At 30.5% G+C, this 27,892-nt stretch overlaps 3 protein-coding genes across 10 annotated transcripts; 2 read left to right on the top strand and 1 right to left on the bottom strand.

The window, feature by feature from the left end:
- Nucleotides 1–18: 18 nt before the first annotated feature.
- LOC127257466 (uncharacterized) lies at nucleotides 19–11,573 on the top strand. 7 transcript variants are annotated; one of them, XM_051283902.1, is made up of 9 exons: nucleotides 19–300; nucleotides 425–711; nucleotides 1,081–1,243; nucleotides 7,337–7,878; nucleotides 7,975–8,048; nucleotides 8,939–9,074; nucleotides 9,181–9,456; nucleotides 10,498–10,761; nucleotides 11,410–11,573. In XM_051283902.1, the coding sequence occupies exons 4-8, from the start codon at nucleotides 7,762–7,764 to the stop codon at nucleotides 10,756–10,758; spliced, it is 864 nt and encodes a 287-aa protein (XP_051139859.1). In that variant the 5' UTR covers nucleotides 19–300; nucleotides 425–711; nucleotides 1,081–1,243; nucleotides 7,337–7,761; the 3' UTR covers nucleotides 10,759–10,761; nucleotides 11,410–11,573. The 7 variants fall into 7 exon arrangements, with proteins under 7 accessions (XP_051139859.1, XP_051139863.1, XP_051139857.1 ...); XM_051283900.1 differs by lacking the exon at nucleotides 11,410–11,573 and having other exon boundaries at nucleotides 20–300; nucleotides 7,337–7,619; nucleotides 7,731–7,878; nucleotides 10,498–10,976; XM_051283901.1 differs by lacking the exon at nucleotides 11,410–11,573 and adding an exon at nucleotides 794–995 and having other exon boundaries at nucleotides 20–300; nucleotides 10,498–10,976.
- Nucleotides 11,574–13,066: 1,493 nt separating this feature from the next.
- On the bottom strand, nucleotides 13,067–15,318 carry LOC127257188 (annexin Gh1-like). The gene is made up of 5 exons (XM_051283564.1): nucleotides 15,151–15,318; nucleotides 14,353–14,498; nucleotides 13,956–14,165; nucleotides 13,637–13,849; nucleotides 13,067–13,551 (listed from the first exon to the last, which is right to left on the bottom strand). The coding sequence occupies exons 1-5, from the start codon at nucleotides 15,224–15,226 to the stop codon at nucleotides 13,255–13,257; spliced, it is 942 nt and encodes a 313-aa protein (XP_051139521.1). The 5' UTR covers nucleotides 15,227–15,318; the 3' UTR covers nucleotides 13,067–13,254.
- A 6,280-nt stretch (nucleotides 15,319–21,598) lies between these two features.
- LOC127257482 (uncharacterized) lies at nucleotides 21,599–27,694 on the top strand. Of its 2 annotated transcripts, XM_051283929.1 has the most exons (5): nucleotides 21,599–21,827; nucleotides 22,358–22,527; nucleotides 24,469–26,545; nucleotides 27,180–27,327; nucleotides 27,405–27,693. In XM_051283929.1, the coding sequence occupies exon 3, from the start codon at nucleotides 24,653–24,655 to the stop codon at nucleotides 25,805–25,807; it is 1,155 nt and encodes a 384-aa protein (XP_051139886.1). In that variant the 5' UTR covers nucleotides 21,599–21,827; nucleotides 22,358–22,527; nucleotides 24,469–24,652; the 3' UTR covers nucleotides 25,808–26,545; nucleotides 27,180–27,327; nucleotides 27,405–27,693. The 2 variants fall into 2 exon arrangements, with proteins under 2 accessions (XP_051139886.1, XP_051139885.1); XM_051283928.1 differs by having other exon boundaries at nucleotides 27,180–27,694.
- Nucleotides 27,695–27,892: the final 198 nt, after the last annotated feature.

The raw sequence follows: 27,892 nt of genomic DNA, 5'->3' as shown, positions 1-27,892 counted from the left end.
GGTGGTGTGAGGGTTAAATTTGTAACCGGCGTATTAGATTCAGCCGGATTTATCTAGATCTGAGGGGTATCAAACTTGAAAACACCTCCGGTACCGCCACTGCAGTTCTTTCTTTTTCCAAAAGCAGTATCCAGTGCGAAATACAGAAACTCGGATCGGGAGTGAATAGAGAGAGATCTTACTATAGAACTGATTATAAATACACAACAGAGGGATGTGAAGGACTGTCATCTGTAGCAGCAGCTCCCAACGAACGAGCGGCAACATTGAAATCTTCTAGAAGAATAGCTTCCGATTAAGGTTCTGGAGCTCGTTCTCTCAGTTGATTCAATTCTGTGTTCGATTGCAGGCGCGAAGCGAGAGGAATTCCCTGGCATTTTGATATTGAAATACTATTATTTGTGTCTGTGTGCGTATGGAAAAGGAATTGCTGATTGGCAATGAAGAAAACGGCTCCGGTGAGGAAGCCTCACACATCGACGGTAGATCTGCTCACGTGGTCGGAGAATCCGTCGGAATATTCCCCTGCACCGGTCTCGGAGCCCCGCTCTCACCAGGTAACCGATAATTTTACTGTCCTCGGGTTCCTCTGGTTTTTTGTTCAAATTTGTGCTTAAAAGTTTCGGCGAGATGAAAGCCGTCGGATGGGATGAGAAAGGTGGTGGTTGGAGGTCAGGTCACTGATGAAGAGGTTGAGAGCTTGAACAAAAGGTAAGAGATCTACTTCATGTGAATTTACTTATTGCTTATTCTTCCTTCAATTTTATGTTTGCTTTTTGTACAATTTTTTCAGCTACGATAGTGAAGATTTTGGCTGCAATCATGTTCGGTTAATTGTGTTCATGTCAATTGGAGAAAATAATCAAAATATCTCGATCTCTGTGGTTTCCCCCTCTGTATCTACGATCACGAGAATCACATGAAAATTCACTGAATTTTGGATTTATGCATTTGAACGACATCGTTTCAATTTAGCGCCTGCAGAAAACATGGCAGTTGTGATTTCTTAATCCATCCTTTTAATTCTGAGATAAAAATAACAAGTGATTTCTCAATATCCTCCATTGTTTTGCATGAAAGCTTTGAGGAAAGGGAAAACATAACACACAGTAAGAAAGGTTGTGAGATGGAGAAAATTAAGCGCCAGACGGCAATCCAATGCGCCAAAGCTGCGGTGTTGTTGTATTCTCTTAAAACCTCCACAATCTATTCAACCTCTGAGGCAATGGTTCATCAATTCGAGGTTTGTTTTTGCACCTTTTTTTTTCATCCAATTGCAGTTTCGGTGTGCAAATCTGAATTTATCTCTAAGTTTTTGGAGTTCCATATCTTGTCCGCTAAGATTTAAATTTCATGAAAACTTTAGACTATAATCCGAGTAGTTAGTTTATCGCTTTTCAATCGACTTGATTGAATTTTTCATTGTGGATTTTTTCATTTGAGTTGCCATTTTTGATATATCGACAAAAAGCTTGAAACATGGTTCGATTTCTGAAAATATAATTTATAAAGTAGGTATATATATAATAGTAAAAAATGACTCTATTGGATTCAGGATGTAGAGAAAATTGAGATGCTAAAGATAGAGTTAGTGAAGGAGATTCAGAAAGCTAAGCATATGAGACGGTGGATTGGAGTTTTGGCGCTTTCTTATATCCTCCTCATTGCTTCCGCAATTTGCTACCATTTATTATTAGTACTGGAATTTTGAGATTTTTTTTTTTTTTTTTTTTACCCACACACGCTAGCCGCAAGCTTAAAAAATGCCAATTAGTGCTTTGTATGCATTTCTCTTGCTATCATGTGCATTTATATGGTGATAATTTTGTGGCTGTTTTTTTGGTTTTAGATATCATTTGTTGTGTTATCCTATTTTAGACAATTCCTTTTTGGGTGAAAGATATAATAATAATGTCTTCATATCATATTAGGGTTTTTTTTTTTTTTTTTTTTTTAATATGGTGTTCCTGTATTGTTGTACATTTCATTGTCACTTTTTTTTTTTAAAAATTATTATATACTTTAACTAATATATTTTCAATTATTTATTAATCATGTCATTCTTATTTCTAGTGTGTTACTAGTAATAGATTTGGGGTTTGTTTCTTTTTATAGGTTTGAAAAAAAAAATTGGTTTGGATTTGGTATTAAAATATGATAAAATGTTTTGTGAGAAGAAAAAATGTATTTTTTTAAAAAGAACGTATAATTCAAATAGTAAAAAACCGGAGTTTCGGCTGTAAAGAAACACACCCTTGTTGTTGATACAAGTATATTTTCATTATAACCTGTTATTAAATTAATACACACGATTATTTTAATAGATTATATAATTATTATATTAATTAATATTACACTTACTTTTGATTAAATATAATAGAATAACAACTATTATTGAAGATAAATTAATCTCATTCATTTAGATAGGATTAATTATCTTTAATTAATATATTATTATAGCGAGCTTTAGTCAATCCCAAATTTTAATACATTAAAGTAAATAAGTGATTAAATTGAGTATATATTTATATAATATAACTACAATATATAAACTCCACACGATAATTGGTCTCATAAAATATATTTACACATTACAAATAAAATAAGATCAAGCACCATGTACTAACAATCCATAAAGCATTATGGTACCTTAATAATATTGTTACCAATCAATATTGATTTCTCCAATCCGCACAGGTAAAACAATCAACAACAGAATCTTTGTTTCATATAGCACATATATTGTATAAAATAAAGGTATGTGTTGTCTTTTTATATTCATAACATGTGGTTTATATACTGAAATTTTATATCATATGTGTTGTGTAGAACTATATTGGCGGTATAGAATTGTATTATGTGTGGTTAATTTATATAGTGTTATCTGTTAATATACGATATGCTGTCAACTCTAAACTTAATTTTTAAATTCAATACCGTAGTCGCCCCAATATCATTGTATGTTGAGGATAGTTTAAAATATATAATTAATTTGTTTGATGAAATATACGATGTGCTGTCAACTCTAAATTTAATTTTTAAATTCAATACCGTAGTCGCCCCAATATCATTGTATGTTGAGGATAGTTTAAAATATATAATTAATTTGTTTGATGAAATTTTTAGTTATGAATGTTATTTTTATTTATTAGTATTTTTTTTTTTTTTTTGTTAAAAATACTATCTAAAATATTATTTTAATTATATTTTTCCATATGTTTGAAAAGCTATCTGAAGAAACAAATAGAATTGTGCAGTCTTCATTATCACAACACAAAGACAAATACAGAATAGAAACTTACAGAATAGAGAATTATTTTGGGTATTATTTTGTATATCTGAAAAAACGTCATTTACATCTGCTATCTCCAACTGAGATTTATAAGCAAGCTCAGGACCACATGAATATCTGTTAGACAAATATAATAAATTAAAATCAAGGACCACACACCACTGCAACACCGTAACAAATTAACAGACTTGTAACAAACTTGATGAGCTGGAATGAGAGCAGTTGGATGATGTTGTGAACTTGTATACACTAGATCAGCACAGTCATGACCAACATTCTTCACTTCTTGTCATCTTCATCTTTACTCTTTATCACCTCATCCTCAAGCTTGACATGGCAAGAGTAACCCATGTTGAGCTTGACAATCATATTCTTAAGACTAGAGGTTTGTAATCCTTTGGTAAACACATCTCCAATTTAAAGATGGGATGACACATAAGTTAATCTGATATTTCCTTTGGCAAAATAATTACGTATAAAGTGACAATCAAATGAGTGGCAAAATGATCACGTATAAAATGATCACGTATAAAGCGACACTCATTTTTATTAAATGAGTGTTTAGGCTGTTTAGCCTTGTGGCAAGTTTCACATGGCTTGATATCACAATGGGAAACAAATGGTAGATGTTTCAATCTGTTGGCAGAGATGTGGCCAAGTCGAAAGAATGAGAAGAGCCAGAAAGAATGTAAAGGTTTTGCATTTGATATCCAGTGGCCAAAGTGATTCTAAATCTCTGGTCATGTACAAGCCATTTATCTTTAGAAAACACAATAGTATAGTTAGTGTGTTTTAGAAGATTGCTTACAGACAATATGCTGAAGGTGAAATCTGGGATAAAGTATACACAAAGGAGAGTAATTGCAGAAGCTATGGTAACAACTCATTCAAACTCAGCTATTAGGTGAGAGCCATCAAGAAGGTATATTCTTGGTTTTGAGGGGAGAGGTTTCAAGGAGGTAAACATGTTGGCATTTTTTGCATATATGGCATGATGCTCCAAGAAGTGTCATCAATACTCACATTATTCACAGAAGAGAAATTACGTGAGTATTCGATGTTTGAGCTTTTTTGTCTGGTTGTGATGTCACCTATATTTTGTTGCATTATCTTCTGAAGTTCAGCTCTAATTAGTGTTGCAAAATTTGGAATAGATGAAGTCTTATTCACAGAATTTCCAACTTCAGCTCTATTTTTCTCCCTCTGATCAGTCACCAGGTTGTTGATTGTGGCAGCTTTCTTTTCCTTCAATTCCTTAAACCAAGAAAGTACACCATGTAAGGAAAAACATGTATCCCTTCCATGCCCCCTTTTTCTTGCAGAATTCGCATATCATGTTCTTTTTCTCTTGTTGCATCTTCTTTCTTTCAACTAAGGATTTGGAAGCCTGAGTGTGGTTGGGAATAGCCAAGGCATTGTGTTCTGTAGCTATATAAATTTCTCTTTGTTTCTCATATTGCACAACCATTGAGTATACCTTGCTCATGTTGGGTAAGGGGTCCATCATCAAAATTTGATCCCTAGCACTTTCATAATTGTCATTCAATCTAGTCAAAAATTGAATGACCATGTCACAATCCATTTTGCTCGTTAATTTTTTGTGAATTCCACATGTGCATGTACCGCAAGAGCACTCTACAGGAGTGTCCACCTGAGAAGTTCTTGCCAAAGCTCTTGCAGATGAGTGGCATATGTGGCTATAGTATCACTTCCTTGCTTGAGGGATGATATTGATCTTCGTAGTTCGAAGATCAAGCTTCCATTTGACTGTCCATAATTCTCTTTGAGAGTTTCCCAAAGAGCCTGGGATGTGGATACAAATATAAATGCACCTTGTATATCTGGACTGATCGAGTTGATAATCCAAGTCCTAACTAAAGCATCAACCTTCACCCAAGCTTCATGTTCTGGATCATTTTTGCGTGGCCTTGGAGTTTTCCCAGTAACGAATCCACCTTTCTTTTTTGCAATGAGAGCATTGAAGACCCGGTGTGACCATGTAAAGTAGTTGGTGCCATTAAGAGGAACTGAGGATAGAGTTAGATTTGGTTAATCACCACTAGATAATTGCAGAGCTTCTGGAAGACTTGATTGAGCAGCGAAGAGAGAATGAGCTGCTAGTCTTGCTGCAGCTTGCATGGTGGCTTCAGATGGCTGAAATGTTTGTTGTTGGTGGTGTTCAGTTGTTGATTCGTTGTTGAAAGCCATGAAGAGCAATGAATCACTACCATGTTTTGATACCATGAAGAAACAAATAGAATTGTGCAGTCTTCATTATCATAACACAAAGACAAACACAATATAGAAACTTGCAGAACAGAGAATTGAGAGAAGAAATTATTTTGTATATCTGAAAAACATCATTTACATCCGCTATCTCCAACTGAGATTTATAAGCAAACTCAGGACCACATGAATCATCTGTTAAACAAATATAACAAATTAAAATCAAGGACCACACACGACTGCAACACCATGACAAATTAACAGACTTGTAACAAACTTGATGAGCTGGAACGAGAGCAGTTGGATGATGCTGTGAACTTGGATACACTAGATCAGCACACTCATGACCAACATTCTTCACTTCTTATCATCCTCATCTTTACTCTTTATCACTATCATAAATGATATTTTGATTTGATTCAAATGTTTTCCATAATACACTATGGAAAAGTACTTTAAGAATTTTTATTTTTTATCTAATGATATTTTTAATTATAGAAATTATTCTCCTTACATTGCCAAGTTTTTAGTTTTTCATTTTTGACAATCCAAATCGAGAAATCTATTTAAAAATATAATTAATTTTTAATATTAATTTTACTATTATTTTTAATAGTAATTCATTTTATATTAAAAGTTAATTATTCTTGTTTCTATTATTTTCAAATGATCCAAAAAAATCATTTACAATTTGTAGGTCTATTTATTTACCCAAGTTCCGTGAGATCAAATTGTAAAAATATGTGTATATGAGCATAGGTCTTTAGGGTGTATTTGTTTGAAGGATTTTGGTGAACTTCTACTATTTATACAAAAATTTATTCTGAAAAATATCAAATCAAACACTTATTTTTTATTTTTTATATTATATTAAAAATTAATTTTACATTCAAAACATCACCTCAATACTTATTTATATCATATTATACTATTATTTCAATTCAAACTTTTTACTTTTAAAATCTCAATTTAAAATCCAAATCCCTAAACAAACACACCCTTAATATACGGTACATCTTTTAAAAGCATGGAGAATTTTCATCCAAATTTACTATTTATCTAATTTTTATTTTTTTCAAAAATATTAAAGCAAATATTTATTTTTTATTTCTTATATTATACTAAAAATCAACTTTACATTTAAATATTACGTTAACACCTATTTATAACATGTTATACAACTATTTCAATTCAAATTTTTTATTTTTCAAATTCCAATTCAAAATCCAAAATCAGAAAACCACACTCTAATATTAATATTAAAAGAATTTGTTACCATTAAACTTTAATTTAAAATTAATTAATATTATATTCTTTTTAAAATTTCACTTGACCGAATCCTTCTACTATCTGACCTATGAAGCGCTTTGAAGAATTTGAAATTTTGAATTCCATTATAACGTTATTGAGCTGAGCCTGTGAAATGACATGAATGCCCTTCTTGATAATTTACCCTAAGAGACAACAATGATAATTATAGATTATATAGTAACAGTATACGTGAACCTGTAAATTCAATATTCTGGGAAATAAAACGTTTTTAACTTAATTCTGGTTAATAATTATATATATATTAACTTTATGTGTTTAGATTTAGATGAATACGTAAAAACTAGAAGAAATTGTTTGGTTTGTATTATATAGGTCTTTATTGTTATTATTTTTTAAGTAAAAAACAGTAATTAAATATAATTTATTAATATATTTTTACTAAAAATAATAAAATATTGAGAATATGAAAAAAATATTTATATATAGAAATATATATTCATGGGGGTATTTTAGTAAACGTGAAATCTTCTGTCATGTGCCTTCCAGGTAAGGCACGTGCCACCCTATGAACGGGGGTTTTAAATTTCAGGGGAATCAAACCCCTACAGTACTACCCCTGCAGTTCCTTCTTTTTCCAAAAGCAGTATCCACGCGTAAGGCCAAAAATAGAAGCTCGGATCGGGAGTGAGTAGAGAGAGAGAGATCTCACTGTAGGACTATAAATAGACAAAGTGAGAAGGACGGACTGTCATCTGTAGCAGCAGCTCCCAACGAACGAATGAACGAGTAGCAACGTTGAGATCTTCGAGAAGAATAGCGTACGATTCAGGTTCCGGATCTCGTTCCCTCGGTTGATTCAATTGTGTGTTCGATTGAAGGCACGAAGCGCAGGATTTTTATTGCATTTTGAGTTTTTGTTGTTACTTTTTGCGTGGAGAAGGAATTGTTTGGTTGAGAATAGTTGATTGGCAATGAAGAAAACGACTCCGGTGAGGAAGCCTCACACTTCGACGGCAGATCTGCTCACGTGGTCGGAGAATCCGTCGGAATATTCCCCTGCACCGGTGTCGGAGACACGCTCTCACCAGGTAACCACTAATTTTACTCTCTTTGGACTCCTCTGTTTTTTTTTTGTTTTTTTTTTTGGATTCAAAATTGTGCTAAAATTTTCGGTGAGATGACAGCCGTCAGATGGGATCAGAAAGGTGGTGTTTGGAGGTCAGGTCACTGATGAAGAGGTTGAGAGCTTGAACAAAAGGTTAGAGATCTAGCTTTATTTATTTATTTGTTTTTACTTTTATTAATTTTGGTTTTTCGTGTGTGAATTACTCTTTGCTTTTTCTTCCTTGAAATTTTTGCTTCTGTACATTTTTTCGGTTAAGATAGTGAAGATTTGGCTCCAATCATGTTCAGTTAATTGTGTTAATGTCAATTCGAGAAAGCAACCAAAAGTCCAAAATATCTCGATCTCTGTGGTTTCCTCCTCTTTATGTATGATCACGAGATTCTCATGAAATTCGCTACTTTTTGGATTTTTGCATTGTGAATGACATTGTTTCAATTTAGCGCCTGCAGAAAGCATGGGAGTTGGGATTGCCTTAACCCACCTTTTTAATTCTATGATAAAATAACTAGTGATTTCTAGAAACGTCGAACTAACATGAAATCTTAATTAATGGGCTTTAGATGTGGATGAAAATACACATGGTTTAAATTTCACTAGAATATGGAATTGCAATTGGAGTTGGTACTGGAATTGGAATTGAACTGGATGCTAATTCCAGAATGATTTTGGCTTGGTTATGATTCTTACACATTTATATTTTAAATTTATACTACAATATTACTTTCATGTATACAATGACATAATATACATACACATATAAACATATTTTAAAATGAACAACGGTTTCATCCTTTTTGGATTCCGAATTGAAAATCCTGCATAATTTTTCCTAGTTTCTAGTTCTAGAAGTTGTCTAGTGAATTTTCTCCGATGGGACGATCCATTTGTCATATGATATAATAGCTTAAAGATGAACTACTTGCAACCACACTCACCTCTTGTTGCGTAAATCAATTTTTTGGAAAGGCTTCATCTTTTGCCATGATAGTCATTACCCCTTGCATATAATGTATTAATTCCAGGAAACCATGTTCCGGCTATAAAATGAAAGAAATGACCGGAAACAGCATTTTCAAAGTGAAAGGAGAAACAGGAGCATCCGAAACTGAGGATGCTGATCAGACCCCAGTTAACAAAACTGGTGTGCGTATGTATCAGGTAATCTTTTCAAGTGTTTTCCGCTTATTGAATTCACTTGAGACATGCTGTTTAGGATTTCGATAATCTGTGTCCTGATGCATTTGAGGGTTGAAACCATCACCAGCAAGCAACAGCAGGTATCAGCCACATTTCCTTCAGTGAGGAAGAAACAGTTTCGCCTAAGAAGCCAATCACACTCGCGAAACAGCGCGAATTGAGCGGAAATCTGGAGAGTGACTACGATGCTAAAATGAAGAAACAAAATTCTTTAGCCAAAAACAAGGAGCTCAGCGGGCATAATATCTTCGCCCCGCCACCAGAAATTCAGCCCCGCCCGGCGGCTCCTCGAGCTCTGGCATTACGAGAAAGCATTTCCATTGGAGAGACTACACCACATAATGTATGTTCATACAACTTTACTAAGTTTTTCATTTTACACATCCTTTGTTTACTTGGTTATTTATTTGTTGGGATTTCATTTAGGTCCATAGTTACATGGATATGATTAGTGTGCACTTTGGTAATTCATAATCGTAATCATATGTTCATTATATGATAATTAGCCACACTATTGTTATAGGAGTTTTGTCCAATAAGGAGTCCTTTTCTTTTGCATGATTATTAATCAGTCATGTCATTATAAACATGATCATGCAAAGTAAACATCTCTACATAAACATGAATAACTGATTCAACACATGTAAAACAGTCTTGACAATACATGTTTTTATTTAACACTTAAACATATGAACGCATTTCTTATGCTAAAATTAAGTATAACATATGTTGTATAGGACTTATGTGATGTGTTGCCGCATTTGTATTATGTTAACATAAATTATGTGATATTTTTTCATATATATGTAACGATTGTTTGTTGTTAGTACTACGTTGAATTTTATCATTGTTGTTAATTTGATTTGGATTTGAATTTTTTTTATTTGATTTTTTTATTTTAATAGTATTTTGACGTGATATATAGCACTTTTGTTAAAAAAAATAATGTATTTTTATTGGTAACATGATTTACTCTAGGGAATAATCATTTTCGTTTATACTCATTCCGTCCACAAACTAATGTCTTACTTTCCTATTTGGAACGTCCAATAACTATTGTCCTGTTTCTTTTTTTTTTAAACGCAAATTTTACATTTTTACCTTCAATTCATTTATTACTTTTAATCTCTACTATACAATTAAGGGCAAATTTGTCGATTCATAACAAAAAAGACAATCACCTAAAAAATCGTGCAAATATACTTTAGGACAATAGAAATTGTACTGATGGAGTATATAAAAAAAATCATTAGTTGAAGTAGCCTTTTCACTTGCTATTTGATTATAATAATGTCAATTGAGCTTTGTCACTCAAATTTTGTACCTATACTATCAATCTTATTTATCATAAATATGAATGTGAACTTGTACTGAATATTGAAAGGGTGGTGGAGGCCATGGAAATGGTGGTTCAGTGAGCAAGACAGCAAAGAAGATCCCTAACCAAAAGTTTTCGGAGCTTTCTGGGAACAACATTTTTAAAGGAGACGAGCCCCCGGCATCGGCCGAGAAGTCTCTTAGTTCAGCTAAGTTGCGGGAGATGAGTGGCAGCGACATTTTCGCCGACGGGAAAGTGGAAACATGCGACTATTTTGGAGGCGTCCGCAAGCCTCCCGGCGGGGAGAGCAGCATTGCACTCGTCTAATCGGTTAGCTACCTAACAACTCAAACTCGGGATTTGTTTATTTTTAAATGATTGATTTATTTTTGAATAATATTATTTTATCCAACGTATCTAATTAGGATACCTTGCATTTTTACTTGTTTTCGACTAAACTAGATTCATTGGAAGGATTCCATCTTCTTTTCCTTTACGTACATGTATTTAGGAAAATTTTTTAATATCCCAATATAATATAGAAGATATATATATTTCTATTTTAGGACGTCTAATTACAAAGTAAATATTTTATTAAATATTTTCTTTTTTTTTTTCTACAAATACCTTTGTTTTATATCACATTATTACTTTAAAACAAAAAAAACAAAAACAAAGGCAAAAATGTTATTGTACTATTTTGAAATGCCCACTATAATTAAAATACTATTATTTATTAAATACTGCGATAAAAGTAAAACTTTATGTGTGGACGGAGGGAGTACTTTTTAAGGTTTTGTAAAATTTTCAATTGAAATGCTTGTTTAATATAAAATAAAATATGTATAGATGTGATATTTTAATTGTACAATTAACTTTTAATATAATAAATAATAAATAAGGTGTTTAATTTAATTGTCATATTAGTATCCGGAATGTTTGGATTAAACCTTTTTTTTTTTTTTTTTTCCCGTAAAGGATGACCTAGCGGTGTGAGAATAGGTCCGACTGCACCACCAATTTTAGATAGAAATAACCTTGGGCCGATTTGTGACTAATGAGCCCATATGGGACTCATATGATGGCCCAGGTCCGTATTATTATATCAAACCCAGATGTCTTTCAAATTTGGTGAATTCATTTTGTCTGTGTATGTTTGTGTTTTTTTCCTTTCTTTGTTTTTTTTTTTTTTTTTATTGTTTGTTTTTTCATTAAAAAACATGTTATTTATTATTTCATATGTACATCAAATTTTGATCAGATAATTATATTGATAATATAAAGGTTAAAAAAATAAATAACATTAAGATTTTTGAAAGAAAATTTTAAGACAAACAAACTCTTTACCTTAAGATGTCCTTTATACATTAAGAAAATTTAAAAATAACATTAAGATGTCCTTTATACATTAAGATGTAGGAAAGAAAATTTTAAGACAAACAAACTCTTTACCTTATAAAATTTTTGTGCTAAACCTAAATAAACTATTTTTGTGAACGGAAGATAGCGCTTACTTTTTGATACAAGAGCAATTGTTTTCACCTTAAAAACAACAAATTAAAAATGCGAAATAGTAACAAAACCACAAATAATACATCCTTTATTTAAAGCAATAAATCTTCCAATCCAAACGGCTGGCCTAACAAAACTGATTTGAAACCACTTTTTCTCCCGTTAGAGTAATTGTAATGGCTCATTGTTTGCCGGGCCTCTCTGTCTGATTCAGACACCTTTTTAACAAATTCGAAAAATATGATATGCAGTGACTTTAATCTTTAGTGTAAAAATAACGAAAGCTTTGAACATGACATAGTGCAGGAGAAGTTATGTCCAAAATATTTTTCTGTTCTTTGTTACTTCTCTCTCCTCTATTTTTATTATTTATTTTAATTTTTTTTAATCCATATTCTATTTCTTTCTTTCTTATTATTTTTTTCTCTCTCCTTATTTCTCTTTCCCTCCTACCTTCTTGCATATGAAGCCATTGGATAGAAATTTATCATTTCACTGGATGTTATCTAGATTTTGATACATCAAATTTAAAACAAATTTAGAAGCTTTTTTAAAGAAAAACCATTGTGGTTGCACTTACAGGCCTTTCCAATTCCCAATAAAATTAATTAATTAATTAATTCTCTTTCTAAACATATTATTTTTATATTTATTTTTTACGTCATTATACTTAACATTAAAAATATTTTTATATTTGTATAATTTTGTGAACAAATGTCCTTGTATTAGTATTATAAAACACTAATGGAATTATTTTTATAATTTTTTATTAATTTGTACTCCATTCGTCTCGGTGCAAGGTTGTCATTTACTTTTTTGCACATAGATTTTTTAATATTAGCATTATAATGAATTGTAATAAAAAAAAAACGAAAATATAATAAAAAAAATAATGATATTTGTGTAATATAAGTATAAATTTGAAGGATATTTATTATGTTAAATAGGCAGTACAATTACTAAAATAGGAAATGATAATCTTGTCTTGGAACTTACAAAAATGAAAAATAACAACCTTTTAACGAGACGAAAGAGAGAGAGAGAGAGTATTACGTTTTGATATAATACCTCTGGACTCAAAACTCATAAAACTAGTAACAAAAGAAATCACACCAAACCAAAATATTCGAAACAGCATGTGATATTTATTCAAAATCAAGAAGGAAGCATTGCTCCAGCAACGTCATTTATTTCAGCTCAAACCCAAACCACACATAAAACTCCATCCAGTTTTTAAAAACTCAAGAGATCATCAAGAAGTAGCAGCAGAAGCATTAAGATAAACACAGCACTTTATATAACTCACTCACCTCATTCGTCACCGTGTCCGATCAGTGCCAAGAGCATCTTCTCGTAGTCTCCCCGGGTATCCTTAGCAATGGCTTTCTCCAGCGGCACGCTGTTCCTTTTGTGGTACAATTCGCCGATGATCTTCATGTCCACCTCAGCCCGAGTTGCCACAACTCGGGTGAGGGCGCCCTCGTCCGTCCCTAGTTTGTTGATTGACAGACGGATCACCTTTTCGAAGTGCTTTTGTGGGAAAACCAAGCACTTCACTGTGCTTCTTAGGAGGGTAAGGAACTCATCTTTGGGATCTTCTTTAAGATCCTGTTGCGAAAACATATTTATGTCAAAGAATTGTAAAAAGATTAATAAGTTGTGTAATTTTCGAATGGTAATGCAGATTGCAGACCTTGTTTATATCGTTTCCGAATTCATTTTTGTATTGGTTCAGCGTAGCCTCGACTTGGGCTTTGCTTCTCGTGGTCAGGATCCTGATGATGTCGTCGCAATTGTATTCCTTATTGGAGATTTTGTCGTGGAGAAGTTTGGCCTCTGTTTTCGCAAGATGCATATTCACTTCGTCTCCTGAGTAACGATATGAACTCACCAGAGGAACCAAGAGCTGAAGAAAAACATTCGACAAGAAAGCATTAGCTAATAAATCGGATCGATGCTTGTATTTTAAATGACTAATTTGTAGAGGTGGTCGGGGGATTTCTTATTATTGCCTTGCGGAAGTCTCCGGTTGTGTGATAAGCAACGTCCTCCTCGAGAGATCTTTTGAAACGAGCATGATACGCTTCTCGTGCTTGAATAAGTTCTTTTGGGGACCTTGTGCAAGCTATTTCCGCAATAATTTGATGGTGCTTCTTCAAACACTCGTTCGCCAAATATGCGTCGCGTTCTGCAGGTTCCAAGGTCCACAGCAAGATGAGCCTCTGGTATATATAAAAAAATGTAACATTGTTAGATCTTTGGATTTTGATCAGATTCTGCTAGTAATAGGGCTAGATGAGTAAGGATTTTTTTTTTTTTCTCTTTTCTGCTTTTGAACTTGAGGATTCCCAAATTTTCTATCACTTAGTAACTGAAAACAAGTAATTGTAAGTGAAGGTTAGGAGAAACCTCAAAATCGCTTGAGAGTTCCTTGTCCAAGGACTTCAGAAGATCTTCCCCATATGTCTCTGCATAAACTTTTCTAATCGATTTGCGCTGGGATGCGTTTCTGTGACCTAGAATCGATATGATCAAGTCCTCATTTGTTCCCCATCCTACAAAAACAAACACAACAAACACATAGAATTAAGATTAAGCAGAAAGTTTTTGTTAATGGAGCTAAAAAACAAAAAAAAAAAAAAAAAAAAAAAAAAACAAAATATTCATGAAGGAAAATCTGGCAGGAAAGATCTCTCTCTTCAGATCTATCGAAGTGCAACAGATCGGGCAAGTCAATGCAATCTGTATGTTGCTTTTCTATTAGATCCAACGCATCTCTATATCCTTTGCCTTTGATCGTGAAAGCTCATCACTCTATCATCGGTTTCAATCAACAAACAGTACCGATCGATCGATCGATCGATCATAACTTCTCGATCCAACACAGGAGAGAAATTAAAGACGAATAAGTGAAACATAAACACTATCACCAGGCACAAACATCTTCAAATAAATCATGTTTTTTAGGCGAGAATTAACTGTAAAATTCCAGAGACAGCAAGCATCCAATTCTGCCGCGATCTATTCAAATCTGACCAAAAAGTTTCATTCGCGAAACAACAAACATTCATCGCACAAACCACAACCTCTGCTCCACGATCACCAAAACTCGAGAATAAAATTAAAAGCGAAAACAATTTTAGAGATAATGTTTCCATTAAACAACAAAAGGCGCAACAATAGTGATCGATTATTGATTAATGAGACCTGAAAATGCTTTGTGGAGCTGCTCGCAGTCTTCGGATACGGGAGGAACTTGAGATGGGACGCAGAGAGTCGACATAGCCAGAAGATGAGAATGATCTGTTAACCTTTTGAGTTTTGCCTGTAGAAAGATCACAGATACGATGCTCTTATTTATACACACATATATTCTTCCCTTCGTCCAAATGTGTATTAAAATATGTGGACATATATTTTAATAATAACATGTTATTTTTATTTTCTATAATAAAAAATATAAAAAAAAAATACTTTTTAACTAAAAGTAAGATATATATATATATATTTTTATGACAATTTGAAAAAAAAAATAATAATAATATAAATTTATTTGATGAAATTTTTTACATAATTAATCTTTATTTTATATTTTATATTTTCGATTGTTTTACTTAATTTATTTGTTTTTTTAAAAATATATACGATTATATATTTTTAATTATAATTTAAATTTTACACTTTATAATTTTTAATATAAATTAAATTATTTAATTATTTTAAATTATGAAAAGACGGAAGAAATATATTTTTTGAGAGGAGGGTGTATGTTTTAATCATTTTCAAATTTCTTCAATATTTTTTTGCAATGTTTTCCAAAATAGTATTATCGAAAATAATATTCCCCCTCCGTCTCAAATACCATGTCCACGTTGCCGTTTCTGTCCGTCCCACGTACCATGTCACTTTTCTTTTTTGGAAAATGATTACACACTTTAATCTCATTTTAAATTTTTTAATTTTTTTAAATTTTAATTAAACTAATTAGTTATCTTAATTTTAATCTTAATTTATAATTATTTATATTATAGGATAATTATTTTCACTAATATATTCTTAATTATCTACTAATTACATCCCTCCTAAAATACAGTGTCTACGGTGTAGCGGACACGGTATCTGGGACGGAGGGAGTATTTGTTTTTTACATGTATATTTTTTAATATTAGTATTATATTGAGTTGTAGTAAAAATGACGAAAGTATTCTTATTAATATTGTGTAATATAAAAGTAATGATATTTGTGTAATATAGTGTAAGTTGGAACGGTATTTATTATTTAAGTAGGTAGTACAATTACTAAATTAGAAAATGATACATTTGTTTTGGAACAAACGAAAATTAAAAATAGAACTATTTTTATGGGACGGAGAGAGTATCTTATTCATATAAAATATACTTCCTCCGTCTCATAACTATGTATCAATTTGTTTTTTGCACGGAGTTTTAGAAATATTAGTATTACATTGTGATATAATAGGAATAAAGTATAAATGACTAAAATGACCTTATTAGTATTGTGTGATATAAAGATAATGATATTTGTGTAATATATTGAAAGTTGTAAGGGTATTTGTAATATTAGATAGATAGTACATTTACAAAAAAAAAAATGGATATTTTACTATGAGACATACCAAAATAAAAAAATAGATCGGATGGAGAAAGTATATATTTTTTATTCATTCACAAAAATTATTCATATTTATCCTACATACGTGTCTCAATTGTTGTTATAGATGACAATGGATTCGGGTAGATTCGAGATCAACTCATTTATTTAAAGTCAAGTTTAATTATTTGAATATCAGGTAGGATATTATATACTTTTACCATTGGATTTCGGGTCTAAGGATGGATCCTATCCGGACTCGAATCCGACTAATATATCAATTTTATAAATAAAATATATATTTTTAACAATATAAACTATATTAAAAATATTTTTTATTTCTTTTATTTTTATTATAATATAAAAATTAAATGTATGTCGGGTAAAGGTCGTTCGAGTCTAATTTTAAGTTAAAATTTAAGAATTGTAAAATATTTTTGCGGATTTTGTCGGATATTGTTTGGATCAAATCTGGATAAGATTGAACTCAATTCGGGAATTAGGTCCAACTAATTAAGTTAAGATCGAACCCAATTCGGGTCTTAGGTCCAACAATATGCATTCGGGTTGGATCTCGTGTTCGGTTTGATCGACTCATACCTGACTCATTGTTATTTTTAATTATTGTAAACACGAGGATTTATGAGTAATATAATTAATAAATAATTATAAATATATTAGTAAAATAATTATAAATTAAAGTTAAAATAACTAATTAGTAGGATTAAATTAAAATTATATATATTTTTTAATTTTAATAATTTATTTAGTTATTTTAATATTACTTTGTATTTATATTTGCTAATATATCTTTTAGTTATTTATTAACAATAATTTTTTAAAATTTTCAATACATTTTTATTGATAGGAAAATGCTTTTTCCGTCGCAAACATTGTCTCCGAATAATTGTTAGACACGAAAATTAAGAGAAATATGACTAGTAAATAATTAAATATATATTAGTAAAATTAATTATAATATAATCTAAATAATTATAAATTACAAGTCAAATAACTAATTAGTCTAAAAAAAATTATAAAAATTATAAATTATAAATATTAAAAAATATATATATTTTTTAAAAAAGAATAATATGTATAATTTGTGCAAGATTGTCATTTATTTTTGCAAGTAGATTTTTTAATATTAGTATTATAATAGGTTGTCGTGAAAAAAATAAAAATATCTCAATTCGTATTGTGTAATATAAAAGTAATGATATTTGTGTAATATAATATAAATTGAAAGAGTATTTATTATGTTAATTAGGTAATATAATTGCTAAATTAAAAAATAATAATTTTATTTTGAGAGAAAAAACTTAAAAAATAACAATGTTTCAATAATAAAAAAATAAAAATAAAATAAAATAAAAAAGAGTGAATTATAAATAATAGCCTCAAACATTAGGTGGAAAGACAGCAATAATGCCACGCATTATCCGACAAAATATTTTCAATAATGCAAAGTGGTGGGGTCCCTTAATCATGTCGGTGACTACGTTAGTCAATAAAGATTAATTAAAATATACTAAATACTACTACTATATTTAATAAGGATTGTGATCCATGTTGGAAGCTCCTAGAAGGGAGCGCCACGCCAAATCATTCTTTTCCTGCCATCCACGGACCCTACATTTGAATAGTTTGTTACCGGTAGGGATGTCAAATGGGGCGGGTTAGCTCGTACCCGTCCCGGAATCGCTTTTAATGGGGCGAATTCGGATCTAAATAATATGTTTTGAGTCGGGTTGTGAATTTAAAATTTTAAATTCGGCTAGGTTCGGGATGGATTATGAGTTTTACTAAAAATTCGTCTCAATCTAGATTCGGACTCGAACTTGGATATTTTTTAAAATTATTATAACTAATAAATATGTACATTTATATAATAAAAATATATTATTTATTCACTTAAATAATTTTAAATATAAAATTCAATTAGTCGCCAGTTCCAAATAATTTTTTAAAATTATTATACCTAATATATGTATATTTATATAATAAAAATATATTATTTATTTATTTATCTTATTTTTATGGATCAATATTTGATTGTTTTTAGATTTTTCTTTTGTGCTTTTAATGTTATTTATTTTAGTATTTGATTGTTAAAAAATATTTATTATTATATATATTTTTTTTAAAAAAAAAATAGATTTGCCGGGCGGGACGGGGCGCGAAGCCTAATATTTTCTAGCGAGGCGGGGCGAAGCGGGTCTCGGAGCCTAATATTTTCTAGCAGGGCGGGTCTCGGGGCCTGCAAAATTCGTCCCGAACCCGTCCAGTTGACATCCTTAGTACAAAATAATCCACAAATTGCCGCTCCATCCCATTCATTTATCAGTTTTTTTTAATTATTATTTTTTTTTATTTTTCATTGGTTACAGTTATTTGGTGGAATCTTATTTTAAAAATTTTAATTTAGATATATTTTTTAATTTTTAAAAATTAATTAATTATCTTATTTATTAATACATTATTAATTATTTACAAATTATATCTTCTCTAAGATAAAGAAGCTAGGATGTTTGCTTGGGGTTTGAATTTTGAGTTGAGATTTGAATAGCAAAAACTTTGAATTTAAATAGTTGTATAATGTGGTATAAATAGGTATTGATGTAATATTTTGAATGTAAAATTGATTTTTAGTATAATATAAAAAAAATAAAAAATAGATGTTTGATTTGATGTTTTTGGAGGAATATTCTGAATGAATAGTAGGATTTTATCAAAATCCTACAACCGAACACACCCTTAAGGGTGTGTTTGTTTGGGGGTTTGGATTTTGAGTTAGGATTTGAATAGTAAAAATTTTGAATTTGAATAGTTGTATGATATGATATAAATAGGTGTTGATGTAATATTTTGAATGTAAAATTGATTTTTAATATTATATAGAAGATAAAAAAAATAGGTGTTTGATTTGATATTTTTGGGGAAAAAAAATTGGATGAATAGTATAAATTCCCCAAACAAACACACCCTTATATTTTGATAGTATTATTTTACTATTTTCTTTGTCCCATGCAATATCATCGTATTACTGTAAATACAATATTTTAGGTAAAATATAATTAATACTCTCTTCGTCCCATAAAAAGTATTCATTTTTTTATTTTAGTCCGTCTTATAACAAAGTATCAATTTCCTTTCTTAGTAACTGTACTATCTACTTAATATTACAAATACCCTTACAATTTACAATATATTACACAAATGTCATTACCTTTATATCACATGTACTAACAATGTTATTTTAGTCATTTTTACTTTATTCATACTATATTATAATATAATACTAATATTTCTAAAATTACTTGCAGAAAATAAATGAATATTTTTTTTTGGAAGTAAATAATTTAAAAGTTTATTAAGGGTATGTTTGTTTGAAAGATTTTGGAGGATTTCCACTATTCATCCAATTTTTTTCCCCCAAAAACATCAAATCAAACACCTATTTTTCATTTTTTATATTATACTAAAAATCAATTTTACATTCAAAACATCACATCAAACCCTATTTATATCACATCATACAACTATTCAAATTCAAAATTTTTACTGTTCAAATCCCAATCCAAAATCCAAACCCCCAAACAAAAACAATAATTTTAAATTAATGTTCATACCTAACATCATTATATTTATTACAAAACAAAGAAACTCATATAGTTACTGGTATTTTTACCGTGGGATATAAATATTGTAAAAATATTAGAAAATAAATATTTTATATATTTTTACTCAATTTTATTATTATGTATATATTGTATATGTAAATTTTAATATTATTAGAAGCCCAGATAAACTACCCCACCCCGGCCTCCCCCGAATGATCGGTGTGTTTTTTTTCTTTATCAAATTTAAATTTTTTTAATTATTATTATTATTTTTTCTTCTCAAAATATTAAATTAAATCTTTTCTCCGTCTTACTTCGATTGATATATTTTCTATTTATTTGTCTCATCATAATTAACATATTAATATATTGAGTAAATTTTTTTAAATAAAAATATACTTAATAAATATAAATCAATTTAATTAATTGAATAACATATAACATGGTATATCAATTCATTGAAAATTTATTTATTTTTATTTTTCTTTAAAAAAATAAATATTTATATTTGAAGTTTTATATCTTTTATAAATTAATTTATGTTACTTATAAATAAATATGTTTTTTTTATTTATTTACATTATAAAAATCTTATTGTCTAAGTTTTTAAAATATTTAAATGCATATTATAAGTTTTTTTAATAACATATATTAAGGGTCTATTTCTTACTCCAAACTCGGTCATTATTATTTAAAATTTGCATTTTTCAGAATAAAGGTATACTTTTTCTATACAATATTTTACCATATATTATTTTAATATTTAATTCAAACAAAAAATTTCAAACGTCATAAAAAATTGCACTTAATTTTATTTATAATATTAATATTATTAATTAAATAAAAAATAATACTCTTTCGTCCCGGAACTAAATATTCATTTATTTTTTGCGCATAGTTTTAGAAATATTAGTATTATATTGAGATATAGTAGGAATAAAGTAGATACGACTAAAATAACCTTATTACTATGTGTCATATAAAGGTAATGACATTTGTGTAATATATTGTAAGTTATAATGATATTTGTAACGTTAGATAAATATTACAATTATTTTAAAAAAAATTAAAAAAAAATTGATATATAATAATATATAATGTATTATTATTAACTAATTAAATATTATGTTGCTAATAATGAAAAAGTATATAATGCTTATTATAAATACAAAAATTTATAAAAAGTATAATGAATATGTAATTAATAAAAATGTATTAATAAAAATAATATCATATAATCAAATAATTATATATTAAGATTAAATTAAGTAAATTAAAATATATAAATCTTTTCAAAATAGAAAAATGATTGAAGTAAATGAGACATGGAAAGGTGGACACTAACAAGGGAGTATTTTTTTATTTTCATCTCATCTTATTATACACGCTCGTTGTAAATTTAGAAAAGATACAGCAGTATTAATTCCTTTCTCGATTTCCTCGTTGTTTCGCGCGAAAGCTTCGAGGAGAGGGAAAACGTTAACACAGAGAAGGAAGATTCTGAGATGGAGAAGGTTGGGGAACGTAAGCTAGAAGAAGAACTTAAGTGCCAGACTGCAATACGATGCGCCAAAGCTGCGTTGCTGTTGTCTTCTCTTAAAACCTTCACAATTTATTCAACCGCCGAGGCGACGGCTCACCAACTCGAGGTTCGTTTTTGCGCGCATTTAACACGAATGGAGTTTCGGAATTCAATTCTGAACTTATCGCTACGTTTTGGAGTGAAACTGTGTTTATCTCTCTGTTTTGGAGTTCCATATTTTTGTACGCTAAGATTCTGAGGATTGAATTTCATGAAATTGTTGCTTGAGAATGAGATTTGTTGATTTGGTGGACTATTTTGGTGAACCTTACACTGCATATGCCTCAATCGTCCATTTTCACAGGAAATTGTGGTTGTGGTGGTTATGATTCTTAATTATAATTGAAATATCAGTATCGAGGAACTGATTATCATGGAACGAAAATTTTAGACTATAATCAGAGTGGTTAGTTTGTGGCTTTTCAATTGAATTAAAATTTTGATCCGTTAACATAAATCTTCAAAAGTGGTGGTTGTGTTGGTGGATGAAATTAGGTCCAGTCTGAATTAAAGATGGATTCAATCCATGGATTTTCAATGAAATTTTAAATGTATCTACAAAATGCTTGAAACATGATTTGTTTCTCTTGGATTCAGGATGTGGAGAAAATTGAGATGCTAAAGATAGAGTTAGTGAAGGAGATTCAAAAGTTTAAGCATATGAGACGCTGGATTGGAGTTTTTGTGCTTTCTTACATCCTTCTCATTGCTTCTGCAATTTGCTACCATTTGTTAGCACTGGAATTTTGACTGTTGCGCTGTCTAAGGTATCTACCATTTCATTTCTATGTATAGATTGTCTCTTGCAATTTCCATGATCGATGGTTTTGCAAGCTTTTGAATGGTGATAATTTTGTGGCTATATTTTCTGTTGTCTTGTTGACCTCCTACACACACTCAAATTATCCAAGAAAAAAGAGTATTTTTATTTTTTATAATACGAGAATCCGCATGATTAAAAAGATCATTTTTTAGTTCTACTATAGTTTGGTTAGTGCAAAATTATTTCATTATATATATATATATTGTAAAATTAGTTTAATCTAATCAATTTCTGCAAATTTTAGGTTTTATTTACAGCTCTACATTGGGTATATGATGAGATATTACATTAGAATAATTTTTCTTTTTTTTTTTTGGAAAATGCAAAGTAACTTGAGATTTTGAGTTAAAAGAAACAAATCACTGTTTTCTTTTTAAAAATATCTCATCAAATACATATTCATTATTACAAAACATAACATTACATCAAATTCTAATTTATTATTATTATTTTTTATTATTATCTTAAAAGAAAATTGAAATTTCTAAAGTCTCTGTATAAATTGAGTCTTAATCATTATGATATAATGGTAAGAATTCATCCTATGCCATATTGAGGCCATCTTCAACCCTTCAATTTCATTTATTTAGTTTTAACTGACAATTGCTACAGTAATTTTATTTCAATTATAACTTCATTTTTCACTATTATTATTCAAATATTCAATTTTTTCTATTATTTTAAACAACTTTTTATTTTTATAATTTAAAATATTTTTTAAAAAAATTTAGAAAAATAAAAAATAAATTAAAAAATTTAAAAATTAAAAAAAAAGGGAGCAATTGCTATAATGGAACACCAAAATTAGAGTTTCTGTGCCAACGCCAAAAAATGGGCACGATTTGGTGTCGGACCAAGCGCCATGGCCTTGAGTTGGAGATGGCCTAAGGGATCACAATAAAATCATAGTATTTTTATTTGTTATGACATGGGAAGCTGTAACCGTTATCGAAAGTGCGCACTGAGTAAACTTTCGAACGAACCTAATATTCTGTAAACTAAGTCCGACAGACAAATCACACTTCACATGTATATTTTCTTAAAATACATGAGTACGTATGAGTATGTTTGATTCCAAATACACTCTTATAACATCCAGAGTAAAGCATGTTACAATTTTAATATAATTATTAAATTTATATAAGTTCATTTGAGATGAGACTAAATGATCCCAAAATATCACATCACTAATCTTGCAATAAATCATGAAACATAATTTTTTTTTTCCCAATCATCTAATATAGGAATATTAAAATGAAAAATTGCAAAAATAAAATAAAATTATAACATAGAATAAAATACATCGACTTCTATCTTTTCGTATAACCAACAAAAGAGAGTACATTTTCTTTAAAGTTTTACTCATTTTTATGGGACAAAAGAGTATATAAATAGAAAAATGTACCCATAATTTTTTTTTAAATTTTTACATTTTTAGAGACAACAAGAGAATACATCTTGTTAATAAATGATAAAATAAATTAAAAAAAAAACTTCTGGTATACAAATTTTATGCTAAAATAATGAGATTTTATGCCATAATTATAATATAAATAATTTTATTATATTTTATTATGTCACATTTTAATACTAAAGGTATGTTTTTTTTACTCTAATTTTTTAAAATTTTACTATTTCTAATTTGCTATATTTTTTTTTCAAACAAAATATCTCATCAAACATTATTTTTATATCAAATAAAACTAAAATTTTCCAAACTCAAAAAAAAAAAAAAAAAAAAAAAAAAAAAAAAACAAACCCTAACATATAAGAACGCATTATGTAATTTACTTATATTATTATTTTACAATTTTGATTAAAAACATGTTATTGTGTTTAAAATTAGAGAGCCCTTGCTAAATTCCTAACCCTTTAGACCTCTCAGGCAATGGCAATGGCAATGTCAATGGCGATGGCGATGGCGTGGATCATCTTCCAACTGTGATTTCCGTCCCGCAGGTCACCAGTTTCATCCTCGAGCTCTCAATTCTGCAGGCAAGTGATTTGATTTTATAACCTCAACTGATATACCTCCACATTTCAGTGGAGGGTGGTTTATTCCTTCCAAAATGGTTTCAATTCTGCGCAAAAATCTCACCTCTTTGTTTCCGAATCATGCTTCCTACCACCGTCTTTCTCCCTTGATTTCTTCTCTGCGCTATTTCTCCACTTCCAAGGACGGGGAGTGCGCTGCCTCGCCTGCACTCTTCGATTTATTGCGCAATAAGCACCAATTTTCGATTCAAGCTGCTTCAAAAGTCACCTCTTATCTAAATCGAGTGAAAAGCAGAGTCAAAGACCCTGAGAATACCGATTCAATACTGTCATATCTCAAGGAGTGCGGCTTCTCGATCGCTCAATTGGAGAAATTCGCGAAATACAGGCCTGATGTTCTCAAAGTAGATCTCGAGAGTACCGTTAAACCCAAAATTAGGGTTCTTACAGATTTGGGATTTTCTTCAGACGACGTTGCCAAGATGCTCTCGACCAATCCTTCGATTTTGCTGTTAAACTTGGAAACTAGAGTTATTCCTTCTTTCTCTATTCTGAAAGGTTTGTTGGGATCAAATGATGCTGTAGCGAAGCTCTGGAAGGCATCGCCATGGTTTTTAGTTGGTAATTTGGAGAAGACATTGGTTCCCAATGTCGAATTCTTGAAGAGCTGTGGTATACCTATGGAGCGCGTGTTTGTTCTTCTCAACAAGGATCCGAATTGCCTGTTGTTGAATCCAAAAGTTGTTAGGAACTCTGCAGAACTGGCTGAGAAAATGGGAGCTCAAAGATGCTCTAACATGTTCATTTATTGCATTCGAGCTATTGCTTCATTTTCTCCCAAGACTTGGGAGCTCAAGTTGCAGGCATTGCGGGATCGTGGGTTTTCGGAATGTGACATAAACACACTTTTTAGGAAGGCACCGCAAATGTTTTGCTTGTCCGCAGAAAGATTGATAAGAGCAACAGATTTTATTATCATCAATGGCAAGTACAATATGGCTTGCATTCTTACATACCCAACGGCGCTTGGATGTAGCATAGAGAAGAGGTTGAAGCCTCGCTTTCGGGTTGTGGAAATTTTGGTTAGTAAGAAGTTGATTAAATGCCGTCCTGTCCTTGGCGCGGTTACCTTGTTATCAGAACAGAGGTTCTTCGATAAATTTGTTGCTCCTTATATAGATGAAGTTGGCAAAGTGTATGCTGCAAAGAGTTTGGCAATAGCCGAATGAGAAAATAGCTATGAATCATGGAGTGGAGGTATAGGAAGTAGTAGTTACTCTTTTGTTGGTTTTTTATGCTAATTGGGTAGTAGCCAACGTTTTGTTTTGAGTATGTTCTGTTTATTAGCATTAGATTCTTTTAAGCTAATATCAGTTTTTATAATAATCTTGTGTATGCTAAACACTTGGAACGATTTTGGAGCACACATTGAATACATAATTCCTCATCTTTCATTGTATCGAATGAAGATGTACTGCTCGTTGATTTTACATGTTTTGTTCTATTGGTTTTGTATGGATCTTTGCTAGAAATAACAGAGAAGGCGTTTAGTGTCCAAATATCCGATCTTCTGCATTATTTCTTGATGTGTTTAAGTCATTGGTGTGCTTGTACTCTTCGTCTTGTCATTTGTTTTAGTTTTTAAATGACTTGATAATATAGTAGAACACCATATACGGTATACCAGGTGCCTGTTTTGTGGTTCATATGTTGTCAGGACATGGTCTGCCTCGAAGAGAAAATTTAAAGGGGCATTGAAGTATATGAAAGCAATGTTTGAAATATGTTCCATCTGTTTTGCTGCTTTGATCGGTAATTGACTGTGATAGGTGATGCTCCTGTTTCTTTTTAATCGTACAACTTTTACTCGGCTGCTGAATCTATCGTCCTGTAATGCTTGGAAAACATTGCACTTGTTTTGGCGTTCGGCAGGAGAAGTTGTACAGAAATACTGCTGAAAAATTGAGGTAACTTGGTTATTATTCGACCCTGCCCCTTGTAAAAAGCATCTCTTTTATTTCATTAGCTGTTTTGGCCCCGGTCACTTTCTGAAAATCTTTGCTATAATTGACTATGAGAATCAGGCATTGCTTATGCTTATGCTTATGTAGAATAGAAATATTGTTAAACGACCATCTTATTTAAAAGCATCGTCTCACCTTACCTAAAAGCTTAATATTTAGGAAAAGATTATGGTATTAGAGCCGAGATGTTCTGTATTTGAGTCTCACCACTTTTCATTTGCCATTCTCCATTTAAAAGCTTAATATTTTAGATGAGATGGTTATTTATCATGCTATCAGAGCCGAAGGATCCCACCACCTAAAATTTTAATATTTTATGTGAGATAGACATTTATCATAATATTAGAATTGAGACGTCCGTAAATCCAATGCGAATTTCTTTAAACTTAAGCTTTAACATGCTAAACATCATTAATTATTATATAATTAATAAAATTGCACAAAATACCTCGTACTTTATTCATTGCGTGAAACTCTCTCGTATTATATTAAAATTTGTACATAACACCTTCTTCATCATTTATATTATTTAAGATCTTTTACTTTATTTTATTTGTATAAAACTTGCATAATTTAGGTTTAATTCATGGCAAAGGGGTCATTATATTCTTGCTGGTCTAAGCTCTCGATCGACTATCTTGCTTGTATCAAGTCTCTTGATGGCGCTGGATTTTGCGACTCTTCACCGGGCTTTTTCATATCTTGAATGCTCCAGCTACAGATAAGTAAAGCCCCTTCTTGGCCTTAAACTCTACTTGTTCCTTTGCCGGGCAACTGAAAAATGCACTGTATTTTATCACAGCTTTGAAATGCATCTTTTCCGATCAAAACTCCGGTGGAAGGTCCGGCAACGACCATTTGATGAAGCTCAAGGGATAAGTGTATCTTGGTATTTATTTCACACATCATCAATATCTTTCGGGTGTGTTTGTTTGGAGGTTTGGATTTTGAGATGGGATTTGAATAGTAAAAATTTTGAATTTGAATAGTTGTACGATGTGATATAAATAGGTGTTGATGTGATGTTTTGAATGTAAAATTGATTTTTAGTATAATATAAAAAATGAAAAATAAGTGTTTGATTTGATGTTTTTGGAGGGAAAAAATTGGATAAATAGTAAGATTTTGCACAAATCTTACAAACGAACACACCCGGACGTTTATTATTTTTATTTTTACATTGATACTTTTAGGTTGACGCCATTCATAAAATATTGCATTTAAAATTGAAAGGATCGAATCATACTTCATCATCAAATTTTCACTACTACTACTAATAATAATTCAATA

Source organism: Andrographis paniculata, unplaced genomic scaffold (genome assembly GCF_009805555.1).
Source record: "Andrographis paniculata isolate CXL003 unplaced genomic scaffold, ASM980555v1 Contig57END, whole genome shotgun sequence".
In the NCBI taxonomy this organism is placed as follows: Eukaryota; Viridiplantae; Streptophyta; class Magnoliopsida; order Lamiales; family Acanthaceae; genus Andrographis; species Andrographis paniculata.
The sequence above is the reverse complement of the archived record's forward strand: the minus strand, read 5'-3'. Positions and strand labels throughout refer to the sequence as shown.

What these genes read in the sequence shown, in the direction of transcription:
- LOC127257482 (XM_051283928.1), top strand. Translation starts at nt 24,653, where the DNA reads ATGGTTTCAATTCTGCGCAAAAATCTCACCTCTTTGTTTCCGAATCAT.
- LOC127257466 (XM_051283902.1), top strand. Translation starts at nt 7,762, where the DNA reads ATGAAGAAAACGACTCCGGTGAGGAAGCCTCACACTTCGACGGCAGAT. An exon ending in CTGGTGTGCGTATGTATCAG is followed by an intron (nt 9,075 to 9,180) that starts GTAATCTTTTCA and finishes AACCATCACCAG; the next exon opens with CAAGCAACAGCAGGTATCAG. An exon ending in GAGAGACTACACCACATAAT is followed by an intron (nt 9,457 to 10,497) that starts GTATGTTCATAC and finishes GAATATTGAAAG; the next exon opens with GGTGGTGGAGGCCATGGAAA.
- LOC127257188 (XM_051283564.1), bottom strand. Translation starts at nt 15,226, where the DNA reads ATGTCGACTCTCTGCGTCCCATCTCAAGTTCCTCCCGTATCCGAAGAC. An exon ending in AACTCTCAAGCGATTTTGAG is followed by an intron (nt 14,166 to 14,352) that starts GTTTCTCCTAAC and finishes TATATATACCAG; the next exon opens with AGGCTCATCTTGCTGTGGAC. An exon ending in TCGGAAACGATATAAACAAG is followed by an intron (nt 13,552 to 13,636) that starts GTCTGCAATCTG and finishes TTTTCGCAACAG; the next exon opens with GATCTTAAAGAAGATCCCAA.